Genomic DNA, 23,735 nt, shown 5'->3' on the forward strand with positions numbered 1-23,735 from the left:
TGCTTCTGTCCAAGAATTTTTTAAATTCATAATTTAGCAAATGAATTTCCATTAGGGACAGGCACCTACAAGTCAAATAGACTGACTTTTTAGGCTGTCATGAGAAAGGACTTTTTCACATGTTTCTGTCAAAATGGAAACATTTGAAATACAATTTTGCCCTCTAAAGCCTATAATTTTTGTTAACTTATTTCTACTCCATACATCTCCCCACAGCATATAAACCTCCTAGCACTTTATTTTTTCGTTAAGAACTTTGGAAAATATGAAAGGACTCTTAAAAGATTATTCTTAAATTATTGACATTTATTCAAAATATCAGTGTGCAACTTTTTTCCAATGTCACATGTGTACGAAGAAAAGCATGGAATTGAGTAATCTTCCAAATGCTGGTATTTGTTTCCATTGTTAATCTTTAAGGTCCTAATTTTTCTCTGTCCTAAGCAAGAATCTAAACATTTTAATTCTTTCAACAGAGTACTAAACTTACTATAGTAAGTTTATAGTTGCTATGTCTCAGACAACCTACATTTAGAGAAGGAACATTTCTAATTCAATTTACAATGGTGTCAAGAAACAACACGTATCTGCGGGCAAAGATAAGAAAAACATGCAAGGGTATACAGTGATAGCTCTACTTAAATAAATAAACTTTTGGTACTAGTGATTAGGTACACAGGATTATTATGTGTTTAATTGGCTAACGTGACAACTTGGAATTACTTCTAGTCACATTTAATTGGATTTAGAATCTCTAGAGAAAAAAAATAGAGAGCCTAGCAAAGAAATAGTCATAAAAGTAAACTGTTTTTCCAAAGGGTGCTAAGTAATGAATTAATATCCATTGCACAATAGTTTTTAATATCGCCTCAGCTTAATAAGACCAAAGCAGTGATTGTACACACTAGATACTAAAACTAATTCAATTAGGCACAAGGCTTGGGGGAAGGGAATTATCTGTTGGAATCAGAGATTTTTTATTTTCAATTTCAAAAAAAGCTAACTTAATCAGAGGTTAGTAATCATTAACTTGGGTAAAGTCTGAGGTGTGCTTAAATATTTTTCTAATAGCTATATGTGGTTTGAAGACATTTTAAAGTCTATAAATTTGCTATTATTCTATAAATGCTTGGAAGCTTAATACAAAGCAACAAAAACAAAACAAATACTTATAGTCTTTAAATATTCTTATACTGTACAAACAGGAAAACCATCTAGAAGAAAAATGGCTTCTTTCTTCTCACAGTTTTAGTTTAGCTACAGAAAAAAAAAAACCTACTTTCTACATTCTAAAATGTGCTTTATGTTTTACTTAATTTTAGGCAAGTCAAATTTATGCATTACAAAATCTTCCTCAGTATCTGTATATACTACCTATTATGGCTTTCCTTCTGTCCTGTGAATTCGTTTGTTACAACTCTGCTCTTGTTCTCAGGAGTGCCATGATTGCTGACTACATATTCTGGCTCAGAGGAGGAGGTGACCAGTGTGTAAGCAAGCTCATCAAGCTATATTGGCAGGTAAAAATTGATGTCCCAACTGGGGAGGAGGAGCTGCTCTCATGCTTAGGACCAAAATGAAGGATTGGTACTTAAAAGACTGCTGAAAAAGGTAGCTCTTGGCATATCAATCAGGACACTACCCAGTAGTAATATATTTATAATGAAGTAGATTTTCTGAGACTAATTTTAAGGGCAAATTCAAGGTTGTTAACCCTTGGCCCATACTTCAGTTTTACAACCCAATATAAATTTTAGACATCCCTGGAACTATTTTTCCAGGCATGCTGCTATAATGACATGATCCTTGAAAATATGAACATTGTATCCAGAGTATATAAAGAACTCAAAAACTGTTGTCAACATTAAAAAAAAAAAAAACAAGTAATACATAAATGGCAAATGAACTGAACTTCTCAAAAGAAGAAATACAAATGACCAAAAATTATATGAAAAATATTCAACACCTTTAGCCATCAGGGAAATATAGGTCAAAACATTGAGATTCCATGTCACTCCAGTTAGAATGGCAACCATCATGAATACAAATAATGATAAATGCTGGTGAGGATTCACAGGGAAAAGGAATTCTTATGTACTGTTGATGGGGATATAAATTAGTACAGCCACTATTGTAATCAGGATGGAGGTTGCTCAGAAACTAAAAATAGATTTACCATATGATTGAGGTATATCATTCCTCGGTATTTATCCAAAGAAATAAAATCAGCATATTTTAGGGATATATGCATACCCATGCAGCACAGTTAGCAATAGTAAAGGAATCAGCCAAGGTATGGATTAACAGATGAATGATAAAGAAAATAGCCATAATAAAGAACAAAATTATGTTGTTTTCTGGAAAATGGATGGAACTGGAAAACATAATTTTTCAGCAAAAATAAACTCAGAAAAGTATCATATGTTCTCTCTCACATGTAAAAGCTAAGAAGAAAAATGAGGGAAAAGAACTCAATGAAATTAGAAGGGAGAAAAAAATACAGGAGAGGAAGGGAATTAGGGGGAGAGAGGGAAATAAAACTTCATAGTTTGAAATTTCCCAAATTATGAAATTGATCAGATTATGTCTTTAGGTATGCACAAATATACCACAATAAACTCATTATCTATATAATTTAACATGCTCTAATAAAAATATGAATGTTGTATTTTCATAGTTTATTATTGATCTATGGCCTATAAAAGTGGATGTTAGAAATATTATCAATTACATAGTAAAAGATAATGCTAAGATCAGGTGTATTTATTGGGCAACATTATTTGAAACACTTAATCAACAACAAAGTACAAATCTTCTTTCTCTTTTATTATTCAAAATGACAGCAAGAAGCCATACAAAGATCAATTACATGCCAAAAAAATGAATCATAATTTCTTACAATTATAAGGAGAATTTATAATTTAGAGGATGATGTCCTTCACAACATACAAGTCTTTTCTTGTCGTATTCTTCCCCCATAAGTGGTCAATAGTTTCTGCTGAAATATATTTAAAATGGAAAAATCACTCATCCCACTCCCCCCAAATATTCAAAACGTACTAATTATTAAACTGTTTCCTTCATTTAAAGTGGATTTCCATTCCCTGAGAACTTCCGTCCAATGGTTACCTCTAAAGCCACATGGACCAAAGGGAAATTCATTTCCAAATGAAATGTTTTTAAATATTTGAAAACTCAACTACATGTGACAACTTTCTCCCCTAAATTTTCTCTTCCCCAGACAATCTAGGGGTTTCTTTATATTTCAGGATAATTTAATTTAGTTGAATATGAATCTTTTGAACCAACTAGAATAAGAGCTGCTAAACTCCTAAAAAGAAGATGAGATATAATCAGCAGCAGCCTTGTGATGCTTCCTGATTTTTCTCACACTTTCACTATATATTGTGGCCCCAGTTTTCTTTCTCTGTGCATCACATATTATCTTTAGTAGGCATAAAGTACTATATATTCCATATAAAACTCCCAGTCATTTATATTCTTATGCATAAATTTGTGGATCTCAATTTACCTATTATAAAAAATTAAAGATAGTCCTAATGTACTTGAGACTTTCCTAAAGGAATACGTAACATACAAACTGTAGTAATTGCTTATGGGCATGTAAAAAAATAGATGTAAAGAATTAGTAAGCATGAAATCCTTAGCAGGAAGAGTGAAGCAGGTGGCATCACTATACCAGACCTTAAACTATACTACAGAGCAATAGTAACAAAAACAGCATGGTATTGGCACCAAAATAGACTGGCAGACCAATGGTACAGAATAGAGCACTCAGAGACTAACCCACAAAATTACAATTATCTTAGACAAAGGTGCAAAAGACATGCATTGGAGAAAATATAGCCTCTTCAACAAATGATGCTGGGAAAACTGGAAATCCATATACAACAAAATGAAATTAAACCCCTATCTCTCACCATGCACAAAACTCAACTGAAAGTGGATTAAGGACCTAGGAATTAAACCAGACACGCTGTGTATAAAAGAAGAAAAAATTGGCCCCAATACTCATCATGTGGGATTAGGCCCCAACTTCCTTAATAAGACTTCAATAGTGCAAGAATTAAAATCAATAATCAATAAATGGGATGAACTCAAACTAAAAAGTTTCTTCTCAGCAAAAGAAACAATCTGTGAGGTGAATAGAGAGCCTATATCTTGGGAGCAAATTTTTACCCCTCACACATCAGATAGAGCACTAATCTCTAGGGTATATAAAAAACTCAAAAAGCTAAACACCAAAAAATTAAATAACCCAATCAATAAATGGGCCAAGGACATGAATAGACACTTCTCATAAGAGAATATTCAATCATTCAACAAATACATGAAAAAATGTTCATCATCTCTAGCAATTAGAGAAATGCAAATCAAAACTACTGGAAGATACCATCTCACTCCAGTCAGAATGGCAGCTATTACGAAGACAAACAATAATAAGTGTTGGTGAGGATGTGGGGGAAAAGGCACACTCATACATTGCTGGTGGGACTGCAAATTGGTGCCGCCAAAATGGAAAGCAGTATAGAAATTCCTTGGAAAACTTGGAATGGAATCACCATTTGACCCAGCTATCCCTCTCCTCGGTCTATACCCAAAGGACTTAAAAACAGCATAATATAGGGACACAGCCACATCAATGTTTATAGCAGCACAATTCACAGTAGCTAAACTGAGGAACCAATCTAGATGCCCCTCAGTAGATGAATGGATAAAAATATGTGGCATATTGAATGGAATATTATTCAGCAATAAAAGAGAATAAAATCATGCTATTTGCAGGTAAATGGATGCAGTTGGAGAAGATAATGCTAAGTGAAGTTAGTCAATCCCAAAAAAAACAAATGGCAAATGTTTTCTCTAATATAAGTTGACTGACTCATAGTGGAGTAGGGAGAGGGGCATGGGAGAAATAGACAAACTCTAGATAGGCAGAGGGGTGGGAGGGGAAGGGAGGGGGCAGGGGGTTAGCAATCATGGTGGAATGTGATGAACATCATTATCCAAAGTACATGTATGCAGACAGAAATATGAAAAATTGTGTTCTATGTGTGTAATAAGAATTGTCATGTATTTAAAAAATAAAAGCAATTAAAGATTTTGAAAAAAAAACCTACTTTCTAGGAATAAAAATTAGTAAGCATGAAAAATAAACACTATGAGCTATAAATGTAGACAAGAAAGGAAGACTTTTTTTTCTTTTCACATTTTTATTGGTGCATTATAGTTGTACATAATGGAGGGATTTGTTACATACTCATACTTGCACACAATATAACAATATAATTTTGGCCAATATCACTCCCCAGTAATTCTCCTTTCCCTTTCCTCCTACTCCCGAGTCCCTTTCCTCTATTTTACTGATTTCCCTTTGATTTTCATAAAATCCCCCCCATTGTTCTTTTCCTAAAAAAGAAAGACTTTTGAAAGACTTCTTTAGAGAAGAAAGAAAGGAATTGAATCTTGAGGATTGGGCAATATCCACTAGACTTGGCAGAGAGTAGGTTCCCAGTAAATATTGGTCTTCACTTGTTCATTCATTAAACAAACATATATTGAGTATCCACTGTGTTTTCTACATTTAACTAGGAAAAAATAGATCCAATACAGATATAATGTAAGACAAATTGAGAGCTTGAAATTTTTGTAAATAAAAAATATTTTGTTTCCTTTAATTTTTAGAAAACATCAATACTCGTATTTTATTTACCTCAAATGAAGAAAATAATCTCCACTTACCAATACATACGTTTAAAATATTAAAAGGAATAAAATCAAATTCTTTGTTTTACTATTTTGTATTAATAAATGGCATGAAAAACATACTTCTCTTTATATTCTTTTCCTTTTTAAATTGAAAGTTAATTGCATAGTGGAAAAATGCCCATCTGCTAGTCAGATCTGATTCACTACATGTTCTAACACCAACTAGTCTAGTAATAGAAATTCAGGGAAGTTAAGTCTCTTGCTGGAACTAAAGGAGCTTCAACTAGGTAGTAAGGAATGACCAGCATAAAGAGTTTGAGAAGCTCTATTCTTAAAGCTCATTTTAATACTAAAATTGCATCCAAATTTTTAGGCTCTTCCAAAGATCTTCCTAAAATTTTAAGGAAAAATGAAGCAACATAATTAGAAATCTCATCCTGCAGATAAACTGCATATACAAAAACCCTCCTTCTAGGCCCAACACCAGAACAGCACACTATTTCCTCACCAGTTATATACTGTCTTCTGCTAAACGACTTCTTTATTTTCATTCAAATGTACCCATGTCACTCCATCCTGCCCCAAACTTCATTCTGTCCTAAATCAGAAGGGGGTTTTGGACATTGCCATGGACATGTCCTCTTTGAAGACAGGGGTGCCAGGGGTACCCAATCCATCCTGGCAATTACACTTACCAATTTAAGAATGTTCCCAAACATCTCAGACTAGAGATTGCATCTGTGTATACATCTGAAGATTGACTAGACACCGTTTTTACCTCCTCTGTAAGATAAGTTCCTACATATAGACAATTCCGAACTTAAAATGATTTGATTTGTGACATTTTAACTTTACAGTGGTGCAAAAGCCTATCCATGCAGCTGTTGTTCACTGCCACTACAACATTCAATACATTCAATAAGTTACATGAGATATTCACTACATTTTTATAAAATATGCTTTGTATTTCCTAACATTTAAGGTAGGTTAGGCTAAGCTGTGACACTCAGTAGATTGAGTATGTATTAAAAGCATTTTCAACTACTCATATTTTCACCTAACAATGTATTTTGAGAAATAACCCCATCATAAGTCAGGGAGCATCTATTATCCTCCTTTTGAGACATAAAAATCCCTTTCCCCCTGGTTAGCTATTGTCTTCAGACATCTTAAACAAATGGAAATTTTCAGAATGTAAAAATTTGAGTACATCTACTTTTTTTTTTTAGGTGGTGCTGGGGATTGAACCCAGGGCCTTGTGCCTGTAAGGCAAGCACTCTACCAACTGAGCTATCTCCCCAGCCATACATCTACTCTTAAAGATTGTTGAGTAGTAAATTCTTACATGCAAAAAAAAAAAAAAATTTTTTTTTTGCTTTGGTGAACTCAAAAACACCTTTCAATTGTTTTAGGAACATGTTTTGTGTCATCAATCCAGCAAGAAATAAAAAAGGCATAAAGTTCTATACTATATGACAGCTCGCACTGGGATATATCACTCTGAATAAAAGTGTTTGCACATGTTGTTCTATAATAGCATCACCTCTACCAAGCTAGAGGGGCTTGAAAATAACTTGTGATGTTTATCCTTGTGTGCAATGCCTCTGCAACCTGATGCCCAGTCCTCTGTTATCAGCCATCCTCCTTGAGTGCTCATCACAACTGTGAACTAATGAGCAAAATGGCAAGCACCTAGTCAGGCTGAGATTACCTACTTTGAAGCACCTACCTTATGGTATTTACATGTTGATCCTGAAGTAATATTATCACAAGAACATTATCCAGTTATAAACTCCAGTCTATCTCCCAAGTTCCCAGCCCCTTAGATCCAGGGCTAGATTTAATATCATCATAAAAACAAGTAAGTTTCCTCTTCTTCCACTTCCCAGTCCTGTTCTGCCACATTTACTTTCAGCCATGATCTCAGTCACCAAGCTTGTCTTGTATATGGCTTTATCTTCTGCAGTATCACAGAGCCAACTGTGGCCTGCAAGAAAAAAAGGTGAAAACAACTGATTTTGTTGCGGAAGTCTCACAAAAAAAAAAAAAAAATGAACGCAGAGAAACCCTGCCAAACATAGACAAGCCGACCTGATTGGCTCATTTCTCAACTTAATTATTCCTTTCTTCCTTTTTGTAAGTCAATCGGCAACATTCAGACCTTCGATCTGCAGTCTCAGACCCCTCTGAGAATCTGATTCAACTTGCAAGCATCCACCTAGAACAATACCTCTAAAAATGTGCTTACTAGGTATCTCATTGCTTTTGGAAAATTATCTACATGTAGTCATACTACCAAAGCAACATTTACAGAGAATTGTGACTTTCTCACTACTGTGAGAAAGTTATTGTGATTGTTCCAGTAAAAGAAATTGAAATAGTTGACATCACATCCTTTTCAATATTTCATTTTAATGGCAATAAGGGGTAAATTTTCAATTCATAAAATCTATGATACTAAATAGAGTTAAAGTTCCTATACCTCACAATATCTCATATAGGTAATAATCCATCAGTATACCAAAATTTTCTATTTTAATTCATATTACATAATTTATTTTGTCTTCAAGTCAATGAAGTCAGCTTTTATAGGCCTATAACATCATGACTGTCAGCAGTTTGTTCCAATTTTAAGACTATCTGGACCAAAAATGACTTTTATGAGAGATAAGTCATTTGCCAAGTGTCTAAAGATCTTTGTCTCTGGAAATTCTCAAAACTTTGTTGATCTCACTCTCAGGTTGAAAAATTCATACTGTTATTTTATCTTGTTTAAGATAACTGCTTGACAGGGGGCGTGGATGGGGGGACTCATGAGTTTTTAGCAGCACCTCTAATAATAACTTCAGCATTTTCAGTCCAAAGATTTACCTCATGTATGTGGCTAAGATGTCAGCCATTATTAAGCTAGTCCTGGAATAAATTTCTCACTATTGAATTGTCCTAAGAGGATGTCTTCTTTTCTCTTAAAAATTTCTGAAGAAAGAACCAAAATAAATCACTGTTAAACCCGTTTTGTGAATTACCATCAAATTTCTCCAATAGCAAAGAATCTCATGGCATGTTCTTGTATATGAACAAAGAGCTCCTGAAAAGGCACTAATTTGAGTTTGTGGCTCTGAGGAAGCTGAAGACTTTTCCAGCAGGAGAAAGACCTTTTTGGGGATTGTTGGAATTGCTGCTGACACCAACACAGGCCTGTGTAGACAGCCTGACATGTGGAGCCTCTTTCTTTAGTGAAGCAGCAAAGGCTGAGTCAGTGCCAACGTCACAGGTCCTCCATCTGTGCAGAGAACACCAAGACTTCCCATCCAATTCAAATTGTACTTGGCATTGAAATGTTCCCCATCTCAAAACTATCAATGGCCTATATGATGATTTCCAAAGGCAGATCAACAAACGTGTGTGTGTGTGTGTGTGTGTGTGTGTGTGTGTGTGTAATTAGTCATCTCTCAAAGGGCAAAACCAGGAGCTGGTTACACTGAGAGACAAAAGATTTTTCCCAGCTATATTCTCAAAAAAGATGGTGCACTGTGTATAGATTCCTAAAGCCTTCCATAAGGGTTCTCAGGCTACGGGTCAAGATCTCTGCAGTACTTCTTTTTATATGGTACTCACTATAGCAACAACCCTTTTCTTGTTCATGTTGTGCCTAGCAGCAAACATTTGCTGCTTCCAAGGCTCAAAGCAAAAATAGCACCCACAATGTTATTGTCCTCTAGTGCCTCTATAAATTGCACTGTGGTCATTTAAGCTTGAAACTTTTCCAATCCAGTGTGTCCATAGTCTTCTTAAGTTAGTGAATACCTTTACTTTTTATTCTTAAATTGTATTTGTCAGGCAAATTCATATTCCAAGTATTTACTGAGCAACTATGTGTAAAGCAATGTGCTATGTGTTGGGGACATAGCAGTGTACAAAATAGACATCATTCCATCTTCAAGGAGTATGTATCCCTCCTTACACAGTTTTACATTCTTCAATTTTAGTTACCCACAATCACAGTATCCTGAAAATATGAATGGAAAATTCCATAAATAAGTAAATTTTAAATTGCACACCATTCCAAACAGCGTAATGAAATCTCACTTCATCCCACTCTGGTCCACCTGGGACATGAATAATATCTTTTCCAGAATATCTATTCTATATATGCTATCTGCCTGTTAGTCACTTATTAACCTTCTCAGTGATCAGATTAACTGTCATAGTATTACAGTGTTTGTACTTAAATGACACTTAACAATAGCCCCAAAAGGTAAGAGTAGAGGGTAGTGATTCTGGCAATTCAGACACAGCAAAGAGAAGCCATAAAACGCTTCAAGTAAAAAGGTGAAAGTGCAATAAAACATTTTGGGAGGAAAAAAGACCATATTCACAAAACTTTTATCATAGTATATTTTTATAATTGTTCTATTTTGTTATTAATTGCTGTTAATCTCTTACTATGCCTAATTTATAAATTAAGCATTAGCATAGGTTGTATATGTAGAAAAAACCTTAGTTTATATAGGATCATACACTATCTGTAGTTACATGGCATCCATTGGAAATCTTGGAATGATCCCCAAAGAATAGGGGGAAATCATATCTTCAACCACAGAATATTTACCAGGAAGAACTACTGGACTCTAGTGCACTTAAATTACATACCACTTCTTGTTAATCTCTATTTTTCATGGTGCAATGCAAAAAGCAGCTCCATAATTATTTGTTAAATCAATCAACCAGATTAAATATTGATTTAACATAAAAATCAAACCAGTAAGTAACCTCTGACATGAGAATATTTGGGCATCATTGTTTTGTAATTGGGAAATTCAGTGATTATGCAAAGAAATGCTAATTACCCTGGCTTGATAATTATACATGTATCAAATGACCTCATTGTACCTCATAAATATATACAATTATTATCATCAATTAAAAAATTTATACACACACACACACATGGAAATAGAGGGTCTAACTGTTTATATACTAAACAGTTCACAGTAGTTATCCCTACAAATGAGAATAAGTCTATCTTTCACATTAAATATATACTATCTTTAAGATAAAAAATAATAAAAGAGGGCCTGGGTTGTGGCTCAGTGGTATTACGTTTGCCTAGCATGTATGAGGCACTGGGTTCAATTCTCAGTACCACATAAAATAAATAAGTAAAAGTCCATTAACAACTAAAAAAAATTTAAAAAAGAATAAAACAAAGAAATTCTGTGATTATGAATTTGATAGATATTTTTCTGTGTATGTGAGCATGTGTTTTAAGTGTACAATTATGAACAATTTTTGTGCCTGAGTGCAGGATTCATTGGAATACTTGGAGAAGGTTGCAGATTTCCAAGAGTCTTTGGACTCATTGGGAACCTCCATACAACTCCCAAGGTTTCGGCTATTTTTTTGTTCAAACATGGCAGTCAAGGCAGCAGCAAGCTATAGATGCCTCTGCAATGAGAAGGAAACAATGTAGGATAACAACACCGAACACGATTTGGGTGTTTAGGCTAATAATGAAGACCAACTTCTTTCCTATTCCTTGTTCTTTCTCTTACAATTGCAAAATCAAATATTATTATTTTATCTCAACCTCATAATGAAAGTCAAGGACCCAGAAACATTTGTTATTATCTTTAACAAAACATCTACACTTTCTGGAGAAGAAAAATATGTTTTTCTCTAAAGATTTGCTTCCTTGTGAAAAAGCTTCCCACAGAAAAGAACAAAATAGAAATAGTATATGAACACTTCTCTTAATGGCCTATATTTATATTCCATTTGTTTATTTACTTGGCCTTGTCATACAGATAGTTTATAAAATATTTGGATGAGGTATGTCTGAAAGCAACCTGAGCACTCTAGTGGTTAGATTAGACATAATTCAAGAAGCACACAAAACACTTATCCAAATATATTTCCCTGATAATTTCCATATATCAAGCTTAAATTCCCAACATTTGTCACTGAGTCTCTAGTCAGTCTCAGGTCATATGCAAAATAAATTTTCTTACTGCTAAACTCAGTAATGGGTGACCTCTGAATTCAGTTGTGGAAATTAGTTTATTTGTGATTTCTTAGTCTCCTTGGAAAAGTGAAAGCAGAGTCATGAAGAAACAAGAGAGAGGGAGAGAGAGAGAGAGAGAGAGAGAAAGGTAAGCTCTGTGTGAGGCAAGTTGACAGAATGTCTGAAGATTCAGGGCATGTAGGCCAAGCAGAAGCAAGGGACATGTGTGCTTGGTTCATGCAGGAAAAGGAAGCAAAAGGAAACAGGAAGCAGGGAGCAGTATTAAGAGGACCAGACATTGAGAAGATGTAATTTCTAGTTCTAATGCTGGAACTTAATTTTGAATAAGTCATTTCATTTCTGTATGAGTCAACGGCTGCCCCAATAATGCTATGTAACAAATCACTCTAAAACTCAGACGCTCACAACAATAAGCAAGTTGGCCCAGATGCGACTGACTGAGGTTTAGGCTTGTCAAGACTTGGCTACAAGCTGCAGAGAAATCCATGTGTATTCCAGGTCTTTCCAATTCCTTTGACCAACAATTACCTCCTCTTTGTTGTTATGACAAAATTTGGGATTACAAGGGAGAACGCCAAGCTACGTAAGCACATTGCAAACCAATGCTCACACCATACTTGCTAACATCATAGTAACCAAAGGAAGCCACATGGTCAAGTCCAAGAGCAAAGAGTACTTTCTTCTGCCCACCACAAAGCCAAGACAAAGATGCGAGTGCAATATTGCAACAGGGAGGGAAAAACTGAGAACAAATACTCAATCTACTACAAGTGCTCTAGATTTGAGTTACTGCTTCCCTTTGATGAGGAAGTTGGCCTAGGTTAGTGGTTCTCAAACGCTGATCTACTAGTCAATTGCATGAGTCACTTGGGGAAACATTTAAACATTTAAAATTCCCAGAGTTGGATGTGATATTCAATTCTATGTTTTTCTATTTCCCTTCCCCACACCAAACCAGGTGATTCTGATACATGACCCCTGGACTAGATGTCTCCATGTGCAGGAATAGAGCATCAGGTGCCCTGAGCAGGTCGTCCTGCCTGACTGACAGTGCAACTCATACAATTAATTTTAATTCAGATTCTCCCCTCCCTGTTTTTCAACTATGCTGATGGCCTCCAGTAAGTTAGGAATTTTATGTTTGCCACTGTTAAAAGTTAGTAACTTCTGTTCCCTTCTCACCATGACACAAGTCCCCTATCCAAAAGCAAACCTTTTAATACCCTTTTCTGCTTTCAGTGTTACATCTAGACAACAATAAGCATTGAAATCTTTTAAAGTCACTTTCCTACAAAGATCTGTCTATTAAGATAAGCAGTATTAAAACCCCTGTTTTATAAAGTATCACAGTTTTCAATTAGAAGACAGGCTAAAGAGGAAGCATCCAAATTGAGATGAGAGGTAAAAGAAAGCTTCCTTTCCTGGGTCTTGGAAAAAGATAAATGTAGAAATGAATTTCTCATCTAATTATTCATTCCTGTTTATATATTCTTTAATGATATGTTTCCATGGTTACCAGCGTTGTTAAATGCTGCCTGTGTTTCATTTTGCTTTGATGCTATTTGAGGTAGTACGCCAGTGGGAGAGGTTCACTTTTAAATGAAAGATGTAATTGAGGCATGCATTTGATCCAAGGTTGAGTGTTCCTGTGAAGGAGATAGTGACCGTGACATTGTTTGCTGGTTGTGTAATTTTGTGTAGTTCTTCTATTGATGTTCTGAGTGTCCCAGGCATTAGGCAGGGAAGAAGAAAGGAAAGGAATAAAGGAGGAGGGAAGGATAGAGAGAAGAGACCAGGAGGGAGGGGAGGGATGGGGGGGGTCAGTCTAAACCATACACATATATAAATTCCTTTTTATATTTCAGTACTGTTATATATTTGGCTTAGTCAAACTGTCATGTAGGTGAGGTAGCTTTTGTTCTCCCTTTTCCCCATATCATCCCCCGCTATTCAATCCCACATGCACATGTCAAGAGCCAAAGCCCTCTTCCAAAAATGAGTCAATTACTTCACCTCAGTGGGAATTTCAGCAAGAGGGCCACCTCTCCAGAGGTTGCCTTTGAAGCCCTAACTCTCACTACAAAATAAATGGCTTTGTCCCTTGCTAAAGCAACTTCAGGCATCCAGATCACACAAAGAGTTTGGGGGCAGGAGTCCCTGCAAGTGTCTCGGGAAGTACCCTGCCAGGGACAGCATATTTCACTGGTACCTTGGCCCTCTAGGTGCAAGTTGATAATTTAGGATCCTTAAAAAAAAAAGAAAGAAAGAAAAAAAGAAAGAAAGAAAGAAAGAAAGAAAGAAAGAAAGAAAGAAAGAAAGAAAGAAAGAAAGAAAAAAGGTGACACCATATCAAGTGATAAAATTAATACTCAACCATTCCTGAACAATATTTATTCTGTGCTCTTCTTTAGAAATGTGTATTTTTAGTGTATTTTAAAACCACCTGTATGGTTTTGCAGTAATATCATAAAGTGATGGAGAAATTTTATATCATTTAAATAGTTTTTTTTGTTTTCTTATCTTCTAAAAAGCTTTTGGGGTTGATCATGACTTTTTAAGGAAAGGAAAAAGTAACCTCTAAATTTCTTTTCATTTTCTCTTATTTGAGAATGATATGGGTTCTAGAGATTTAAGGCAATTTTATCCTTTTTTTACCTGAACAAATTCAGGTCTAGCTGTTTGATTCCGGGATTCCTATGGCTATTCTACTAGGTTGCCACAAGGTTATTTTGTTTACATAAAGACTGCTTTCCAGTTTAAATTTGTGGGCATATTGTTTGCTTCTTTGTTTTTGTTTGCATCTGAAAATCAAAAACTGTTATGAGCAAAAGCAAATTTAGAAGTTTTTATGGTTTCCTTTTATATTTTCCATAGATTTTTATGGGTTATTGATTTACAAGCTTGCAGAGAAATTGAGGTCACTTTTTTTAGCATTTGGAGATGTAGAATAACTATTCCATGAAATTGTGAAATTTTTTAAGCTGTTCAAGTTCAACCAGGTATAATATAATCGGTAAAACTCAGAGCTTTTAATATTTTTATTTATATTCAGTCATCCTTTTGGCAGTTTTTCACACCAATTAAAAATAAATTTCCCTCTTTTTTTGAATTATATGATTTTGTTTTTCTCACTAATTATTGAAGACTGTCTATTCTACCTGTACCTGAATTGAATAATTTTTTCATAATAATTTTCCTTCTTCCAAATAATGAGAACTTGGTGTTTCAAATGGCAACCTTTAACATGTGGCATGTTTTATTTTTTTCTCAGGATGATAAAGTAACTGTTGAGCTAACCTATTTTTATCCAAGAAAGTATGGGTGCTATGATATGTAGTGCAGCTCAAACTATGAATCAACAACCTAGGAGGGAAGATAAACTCTCAAAAACCTCTTGAGAGTATTATTTTAAGCCCAAACCTAATGAGACAAAAAACATCATAATTAGCTTGCAAGTCTTCATTTCACTCATTTTTCAGCCTTCATCAGGTCAAGGTTAGCCTGCTGTAGCATCCATTCATGAGAGGCAAATTGGGATGAACTAGACACTGGACAGATAACACAGAATGTTTCAGTGGCAGGTTTTTGACAATAGCACTTTATTTCCTTTAATATCTCTTAAAGATTGTACTTTGTTCTTATTTACAGGGCACACGGAAATACACACGCATGCACACACGCACACACACACCCTCATATATGTATGTGTGTGTATTTTTAATGGTACTTGTATGGGTTTGCAGTAATATCAGGAAGTGATGGAAAAAGTCCATATCATTTAAATAATATGTATGTGGATATGTAGTGTACACATACACTCAGGCATACATTTTGATAAATCCATGTGTTTCTCACAGATGCAGTTCTCCCCCCTCTGAGATATATTGATGGTAGGGTGACATGATGAAAAGTCATGAATAGGAGGCCACCTGCCCCATAAAATCAATCTCCGGTAATCTGTTGCTTTTTAAAATAGAAAGTCCTTTGGGTGAAGCCACAGCCTGAAAGAAATTAATCTCAGACAAATGAGAGAAATAAGAAAGGATAAGAAATGTCTGGTTGCCAGGAAAGGCTAACTTGAGGGAGAAAAGAAATTACAGGGAGGTAGGAGAACACCAAAGGCAAACTCTGAGTACTATTGACAAGGCGCAGTTTTCCCTTCTACTGGATTCTGCATATACTGTGGTCCCTCCCTGATCTGTTCACCAGCACATATGCAGCTCCCAGAGGAGCTACCAGTTTCCAAGGTGAACAGAGCTTTTTGGAAAGTTGTTTTAGGACCTTGCTCCTGCTGAGGTTTCCACTTCTGTCCTCTGGAGCTCTATGCAAGAATTCTTCATGTATTTTGAATCCTATCCCCGTGCTTAGAGTAGCATGCTTTGGAATTAACACCAAACTTTCCTCATCTGTAAAATAGGGTAACAATGCCTGCTTTCCAATGTTATATGATGGAATATATATATATATTTATTCATGTTTTTAGTTGTCAATGGATCTTTTTATTTTATTTATCTATTTATATGCAGTGCTGAGGATTGAACCCAGGGCCTCACACATGCCAGGCAAGTGCTCAACCACTGAGCCACAATTCCAGCCCCACAACATTATTTTAACAAATCAACAGAATAACTTATATACAGCACTTAGCTAATAATGCACAGTGGACATTCAACTAATAAATGAGTTTTAAGGATTAATCCATAAACTAAATGAAGCCCACAGAGGCAAAGTCCAAGAGCACATTGGTATTTGATAATAGGAAGTTTGTCTTTGCAACCTAAATCTTGTGTCCAGGTTAAATAACCTGGTATCCTTTTAACTTCTTCTACAATTTACACTTCTCCAAGGGCATCCCTGACTGTTCCATCTAAAGTCAACTTACATAGTAGGCCAGGAATTAAAACAAATACTTGGCAGAAAAGGCAATACAACTTTGGGCACCAGATCACCAGGTCCTTGTGCTAACCCTGCTGTTAATTAGCTGTGTGCACTGACAAGCCGTACCTCAATTTAAAACCATCAGTCAAGAAATATAATGAAAACACATCACACAATTAAGGACAGGAACACTTACCTTTATATGACTAAACAAAGTATAGACATGAAATACAGGACCAAAAAAGGGTCCCAAACTGTGTTGACATTTACCACTGAACACAGAGGCTAAAGCTCATTAGTAATACCCATTTGTCCTTATGAAATAATTGCAGGTAATGTAGCTATTTATTCCTGTGATACCTCTTGGTGATTCATTTTAAGTCATCAAGAATAAAAGCTCTGTGGCATCCTAAAGAGTCTGGAGGCTGCTGAAACCCACACTTGCAACTCTGAGTTTCTATCAGCTGGTGTTTCCCTAATGTGAAAGCTGAAAATTACTCAGGGTCTTTAGAACAAGAGCATAATTTAAATTCTATTTATAAATTATATGTACTTTGCCAGTGAATAAGCCAGACCAACCTAAGCCCATTAGTATTGAAGCTCCCCTACCAAGAAGCCTTTCATTTAATTTTTGTAAATTTTTCTCTTTTAGATAGGCATGTTAGTTGATAGCATATTAAATCTAATGAGAGACCATGGACAAAACAATTTCATTTGTGGTCAGTATGTGCAAATGATGAATATTCTGTTTTGTGTTGGGACTGTTATGAAGAAGATCTTGATCAAGATGTGGTTTGATGTAGTCCACTTTTCCTCAGTTAGTGTTAGAGTCAAATTCTAATTGTCCTTGGAGTTGGGAATAGAACTGTGTTGGAAAAAGAAAAAAGAAATTAATGTTGATCTTACACTTCCAGGAATTTATAATGTAATTAGAAGAGTAAAAGGATCTTCAGTATAGGATAAAGCACTGGCTTAGGAGACTTAGGCTCTTATTTTACTTCCATTTCTAATTTTGTGACCTCAGATAAATCAGTGGAATTCATCAAGACTGCTTCCTTAGTTATAAAGTCAAATATTGTAAGATAGCTTCTTAGGACCTTTCCAACTCCTCAATTCTGCATTGAGAGGACATAGAAATAAAATTTTGCCACAAAATATAAACTATTAAAAATTAATGCAGGGGAAAATGTAGGTATTAGTGCTGAAGTTATTCAACAAGGAAACATATATAATCAAAGCTGTAAGCCTGACTCTTGCAAACTGGATGGTGGACAACAGTATACACACACACACACATACACAAGCAAACAACATATTTACACACACACACACACATATATATATATATATATATACATATATGTACTTATATATGTTGTAAAATTACTACAAAACTAAATTATAAACCAGAAAGAATAGCAGAGTAGAGAATTCAAAAAAAACTATAAAAATCTGTTTACCTTGATACAAATAATCTGATCATATAATCTTCAGTGAGTTCCAGACAGTGCAAATAAAATTAAATATCTTATTTAAACGGCATAAAGATACCCATAACTTTCACATCACAGGGTTGACAGATGCACTGTCAAAACTGCATATATTCCCTTGTATTAGGAACATACAGAACTTAGTTTCACAAAATAATTCCTGTAAAGTCAGGCTATTATTTCAGTATTAAAATGTTGATCACTAAGGCAGGCACAAGCAGCCATTATTACATGTTTTATTCTGATGTAGCATTATATTAATAAAACCATCATATTTTTATATCTATCCTCATTATTGCATAAATGATACAGTCAATAAGTTTATAGGGAAGAATCAAGGTAAGATATTTAGGATAATCTCTTATGGATGATTCTAAATTTCAAGAAAATTGAAATCTTCCAATCAAGGTAATATGTATTTTCTGGATTAAACTTGAAATAAAATGTCATTCACAAAATAGTATTTTTCCATTTTCTACTGAATTATAGTCATCATTCAAAATTGTATCATTATCAATAAAATAACAAAATGTTATGTTAGCCACTAAACATACTCATGTAATCGCTTATAGCTTGCAATAGTAAATTTCTTTTGAATTTACTAATGTTTACTCTGAAAATAAAATAATGTCCAATCACTGATAATATCTACCTAGATGGATTTTATGAGAATTAAGGAAAATAGCATATAGAAAAGCATTTATTACAATGCTAAGTGAACAGTTGCTATTTTATCTCTCAAATTGCTGCTTTTCTTCACTTTTTCATAATACATAAGGCTTATCAGATAAAAATTCATTTATTATCATTTTTACATATTGAGAGAAACTAACTGCTATAATACACAACCCCAAATCTCAGTAAGTTAAAACAGTGACATTTGATCTCTCACACACTAGTCCAGTGTTGGTGTTTCTGACTAGTTCTAGCACAATCCATAACTTGAGGACACACACAGTTTCCACTGTGTAGCTCCATCTTCTCCCACATTCTTGGACTCCTCTTCCTTCAGGTAGCCAATATAGAAAGAAAATACTTAGCATGGTTTATGTGCCAGGCATGGAAAAAAATTAATGTCATTCAGCCCACATTCACATTGACCCATATCAGATACAATCAGCTACAAGAGTCTGGAAAAATCTTTCTGCTATGCCCAGGAAGTCTTAATTTTCAAAAAAAGAAAGTGAAATATAATACATGACACTAATTCTAAATTCTATTTAAAAAAAAAGTTGTACATTTTTATAAAGTCAGTTAAGCCTTCCCAAATCTCAACACATTAGGTTGGAAAATTCCTAAGGTTCCTTCTAGATCTAGTCTTCTAAGTAAACCAACTTACTGAAATTGTGGCCAACCTTAGTATTGAGAGCAATGAAGAAATAATTTGATAATATATAATAATTTAATTACATTTGCTAATTGAAACTAACTGGATTTCTGCATACTTAAACCACAGTCACCAGGCACATTGTTAAAAAGTTAAAATACAAGTAACCTGTTCATATAATATTTAGTGACTTCCAGACAATGCAAATAAAAATTAAATATCTTATTTGAACGGCATGAAGATACCCATAACTTCTACATCACAGGACTGACAGTTGCACTGTCAAAACTGAACTGCACATATTCCCTTGTATTAGGAACATACAGAACTTAGTTTCATAAAATAATTCCTATAAAATCAGGGTAATATTAAAATGTTGATCACTAACCTCCCAGTATTAAAATGTTGTCCCAAACTTCCACCCAAAGAATAGGTGGGGGAAATTATATAATTCCATCATCCTAAAATTATTTGAGGTTTATTCTTTCTGGTACCTTTATTCTAGCTCCTTAAGGAAAACCAACTCTCTTGGGAGAGGGAATTCAGTTTTCTGTTCTTGTTCTTTTTTTTTTTTTTTTACTTGCTAGTTATCTTTATCCTTCTGCTTTTGTTGTTTTTAGTTTACCCTTGATAAAGTATCCCTGCTCCTTTCTCTCCTATAGTCGCTGTACATTTTTCCTGGGCAAGTTAATTGCAAAAGCAGCTGTTTCTAGCTTAGCTAAAGTACAATAAGAAAGTATTATAAGTTGAAATTTGTCAAGAAAATGAGCTGCCCACATACACTCTTGGCTTATGTAATTATAATATAGGCTTTAAAATTGATCAGTATGAAGATAACTATAGGAAGTTACTGCGACTCATGAATATTATCATGTACTTATAAATCTTCTGTTTGAGTATCAGAAGAGAAAGTATGATTAACCTCAATGCACATGGAACAACAGGGCTCAAGGACAGATGCTTTTCCCCATTCTCTGCATATGTGCAACATTTATTGGCATCTAAGAAACTTAGAGATTAAAGAAGTAACTCAATTGCAGAATGTTTATCAAATTAAAAAGTATCATTGGAAATCTACTTCTACTTTTAGTACAGTTTTTTTTATGTAAGCAACAATTTCTCATCTAGTCTCTTAACTTTATTTTCAAACTCAAGGAAAAATTTTGACCATAAAAGTTAACTTAAGATCTTTATATTTCAACACCGTTGATCATTTCAAAATATTCTAGGTTTTAAAAATTTATAAGTATGATTTTAATTTCCACATACTAGACTATTTTGAAAGATAAATCTAACTCTAAATTACCAAATTAGAACAGCTCTATATCAACAAATTTAGTAACCTAAATGAGATGAGCAGATTTCTGGATATGTACACCTTACCAAGACTGAACTGTAGAGAAATAAAAAACATAAATATACCAATAACAAGTAATCATGTAATAAGGTTGAATCATTAGTAAAAAGTCTAAAAACAGGGATCAGACATCTTTACTACTGAATTTTACCAAACATTTAAAGAATAACTAACACCAGTGCTTCTTAAGTTATTCTAGAAAATTAAAGAGGAGGGAATTCTTCCAAACATATTCTATGAGGCCTGCATTACTCTGATACCAAAACCAGGCAAAGACACAACAAAAAAAGAAAACTACAGGCCAATATCTTTATGAACATAGATGCAACAATCCTTGACAAAATACTAGCAAACTGAATACAAAAGCACATTTCTTTAAAAGTAAAAAAATTCATCATAATCAAGTGGGATTCATTCCAGGGATGCAAAGATGGTTTAACACACACAAAAAGAGCATGATACATCCAACCAATAATATAAGGGGCAATGTCTTAATACATGAAGAAAAGGCATTTGATAAAATCCAACCTCTCTTCATGATAGAAACACTGAACAAATTGGCTATAAGAGAAACAGACCCCAATATAACAAAGGAAATATATAATAAGCCAATAGTTAACATTATGATAAAGCTAAAAAGTTTTTTCCCTAAGACTAGAAAAAGACTAAGATGTGTACATTCACCACTTTTATTCAACATAGTGCTGGAAGTTCTGGCCAAAGGAATTAGGCAAGGGAAAGAAATAAAAGAAAAGGGAAAATGAAGTCAAATTGTCAACGTTTACATATGATATGGTCTTACATATGGAAAATACCAAAGACTCCACAAAAAACAATTATTCAAATTCAGCAAAATTGCAGCATACAAATCAACATACAAAAAATTAGAAGTATTTATATTTGCTAATAGCAATTTTTTAAAAAACTAGGCAAAAATTTAATCAAAAAAAATAAATAAATAAAAGATCCTTACAATGAAACTATAAAAAACTGATTAAAGAAGTGGAAGAAGACATCAAAAAATAAATACATCCCATGTTCATGGACTGAACAAATCAATATTGTTAAAATGGCCTTACTACCCAAGGCATTTTACAGATTCAATGCAATCCCTATAAAATACCAATGACATTCTTTACAGATATAGAAAGACAATCCTAAAATTGTATGAAACCACTCACAAAGAAATAACCAAAATTATACTGAGCAAAAGCACAAAGCAGGATACATTACAGTACCTGATTTCAAAATGTATACAAAGCTGTGGTAATCAAAACACCTTGTTATTGGCATATCAGTAGGACGGAATAGAAAGCCTAGAAGTAAACCCATACATTAATAGTCAATTGAATTTTTATAAAGGTACCTAGAACATATTGGAGAAAGGATGGTCTTTTTAATAAATAGTCCTGGTAGGCATTATTATCCAAAGTACATGTATGAAGACACGAATTGGTGTGAATATACTTTGTATACAACCAGAGATATGAAAAATTTTGCTCTATATGTGTAAGAAGAATTGTAATGCATTCTGCTGTCACATATAAATAATAAAAAGTTAATTTTTAAAAATGGGGCTGGGAAAATTGGATAGCCTTATGCAAAAGAAGGAAACTAGGACTCCTTTTGCCAGTTACAAAAATCAACTTAAAATGGATTGAAGACTTAAATGTAACACCTGAAACTATGAAACTACACACAATAAGAAAACAGGGGAAATGCTTGAGGATATTGGAGTTCAAGGACTTTTGGACAAGCCCCTCAAAACACAGGGAACAAAAATAGACAAATGGCATTGCATCAACCTAAAAAGCTTCTGCACAGCAAGAAAATACATTTATCAGCTTGAAGAGACAACTGACATAATTTTGGAAGAAAATATTTGCAAACTATACCTAGGACAAGAGATCAATATCAACAATACCTAAGGAACTCCAAAACCTTATCAGCAGAAAAACAAATGATTCACTAAAATATCTAAATAGGCATTTCTCAAAAGAACGTTCACAAATGACCAACAAGTACATTTTTAAAATGTTCATTATCAGTGATCATCATAGAAAAATGCAAATCGAAACCGCATGAGATACAACCTCACTCAGTAAGAGCAGCTGTTATCAAAAAGATAAGAGATAACAAGTGCCAACAAGGATGTAGACAAAAGGGAACCCTTGTAAACTCTTGGTAGGAAAGTAAAATAGGACAATCATTATAAAAAGAATATGGTGGTTTCTCAAAAAATTAAAAATAGAACTAGCATATGATCCACGAATCTCACTGCTGGTATATATCCTAAAGAAATAAAATCAGTATGTTGAAAATAAATCTGCATTCCCATGTTCATTGCAGCATTTCCTAAAGGATGGAAGAATGGAAGCAATCTAAGTCTCCATCTTTGATGAACAGATAAGGAAATGATGGTGAATAGACATGATGGAATCCATAAAAGAAAGTGAAATCCTGTCACTTGTGACAACATGGATGGAATGGGAGAAAGTGAAATTAACCAGGCACATCTCAAAAAAGCTAGAAGAAAGGGCTTGAAAGTTTTCACTATGAAGAAGTGATAAATATTTCAGGCAATGGATATATTTCACCTAATTAAATAATGGATACATGTCAAAACATCACTTGGTATTCCATTAATGTATACAATTATGTACAATAAGTATATGCTTTATGTATCAGTTAAAATTAATTAAATTAAAAAATTAGTATCATGATGCAATAAAAATCTGATGTTTTTGTCTTTAGACCAAAATAATAAAAATCCCCACTATTTTAATCAAGTACAGATGCTATTTTTTCCAGATTGCTTCATTAATGAGCTATTCAATAATGTATCAATGATGCTGAAAAATATCTAATATTACTCTATTCCTTTACAAGAGCAATGTAAGAGAGTCCAAAGCCTCAAAATTATCTGTC

General features: G+C 34.0%; 1 protein-coding gene across 1 annotated transcript in view; it reads left to right on the forward strand.

Annotated features, from left to right (window-relative positions):
• Positions 1-23,735, forward strand: part of Spata16 (spermatogenesis associated 16) — a 228,680-nt gene that overhangs the window by 148,259 nt on the left and 56,686 nt on the right. The window contains exon 4 of the mRNA XM_076868624.2: positions 1,436-1,520. Within this exon, the coding sequence (XP_076724739.2) occupies positions 1,436-1,520 (85 nt within the window). The remainder of the gene's footprint in view (positions 1-1,435; positions 1,521-23,735) is intronic.

Source organism: Callospermophilus lateralis, chromosome 10 (assembly GCF_048772815.1).
Source record: "Callospermophilus lateralis isolate mCalLat2 chromosome 10, mCalLat2.hap1, whole genome shotgun sequence".
NCBI lineage: Eukaryota > Metazoa > Chordata > Mammalia > Rodentia > Sciuridae > Callospermophilus > Callospermophilus lateralis.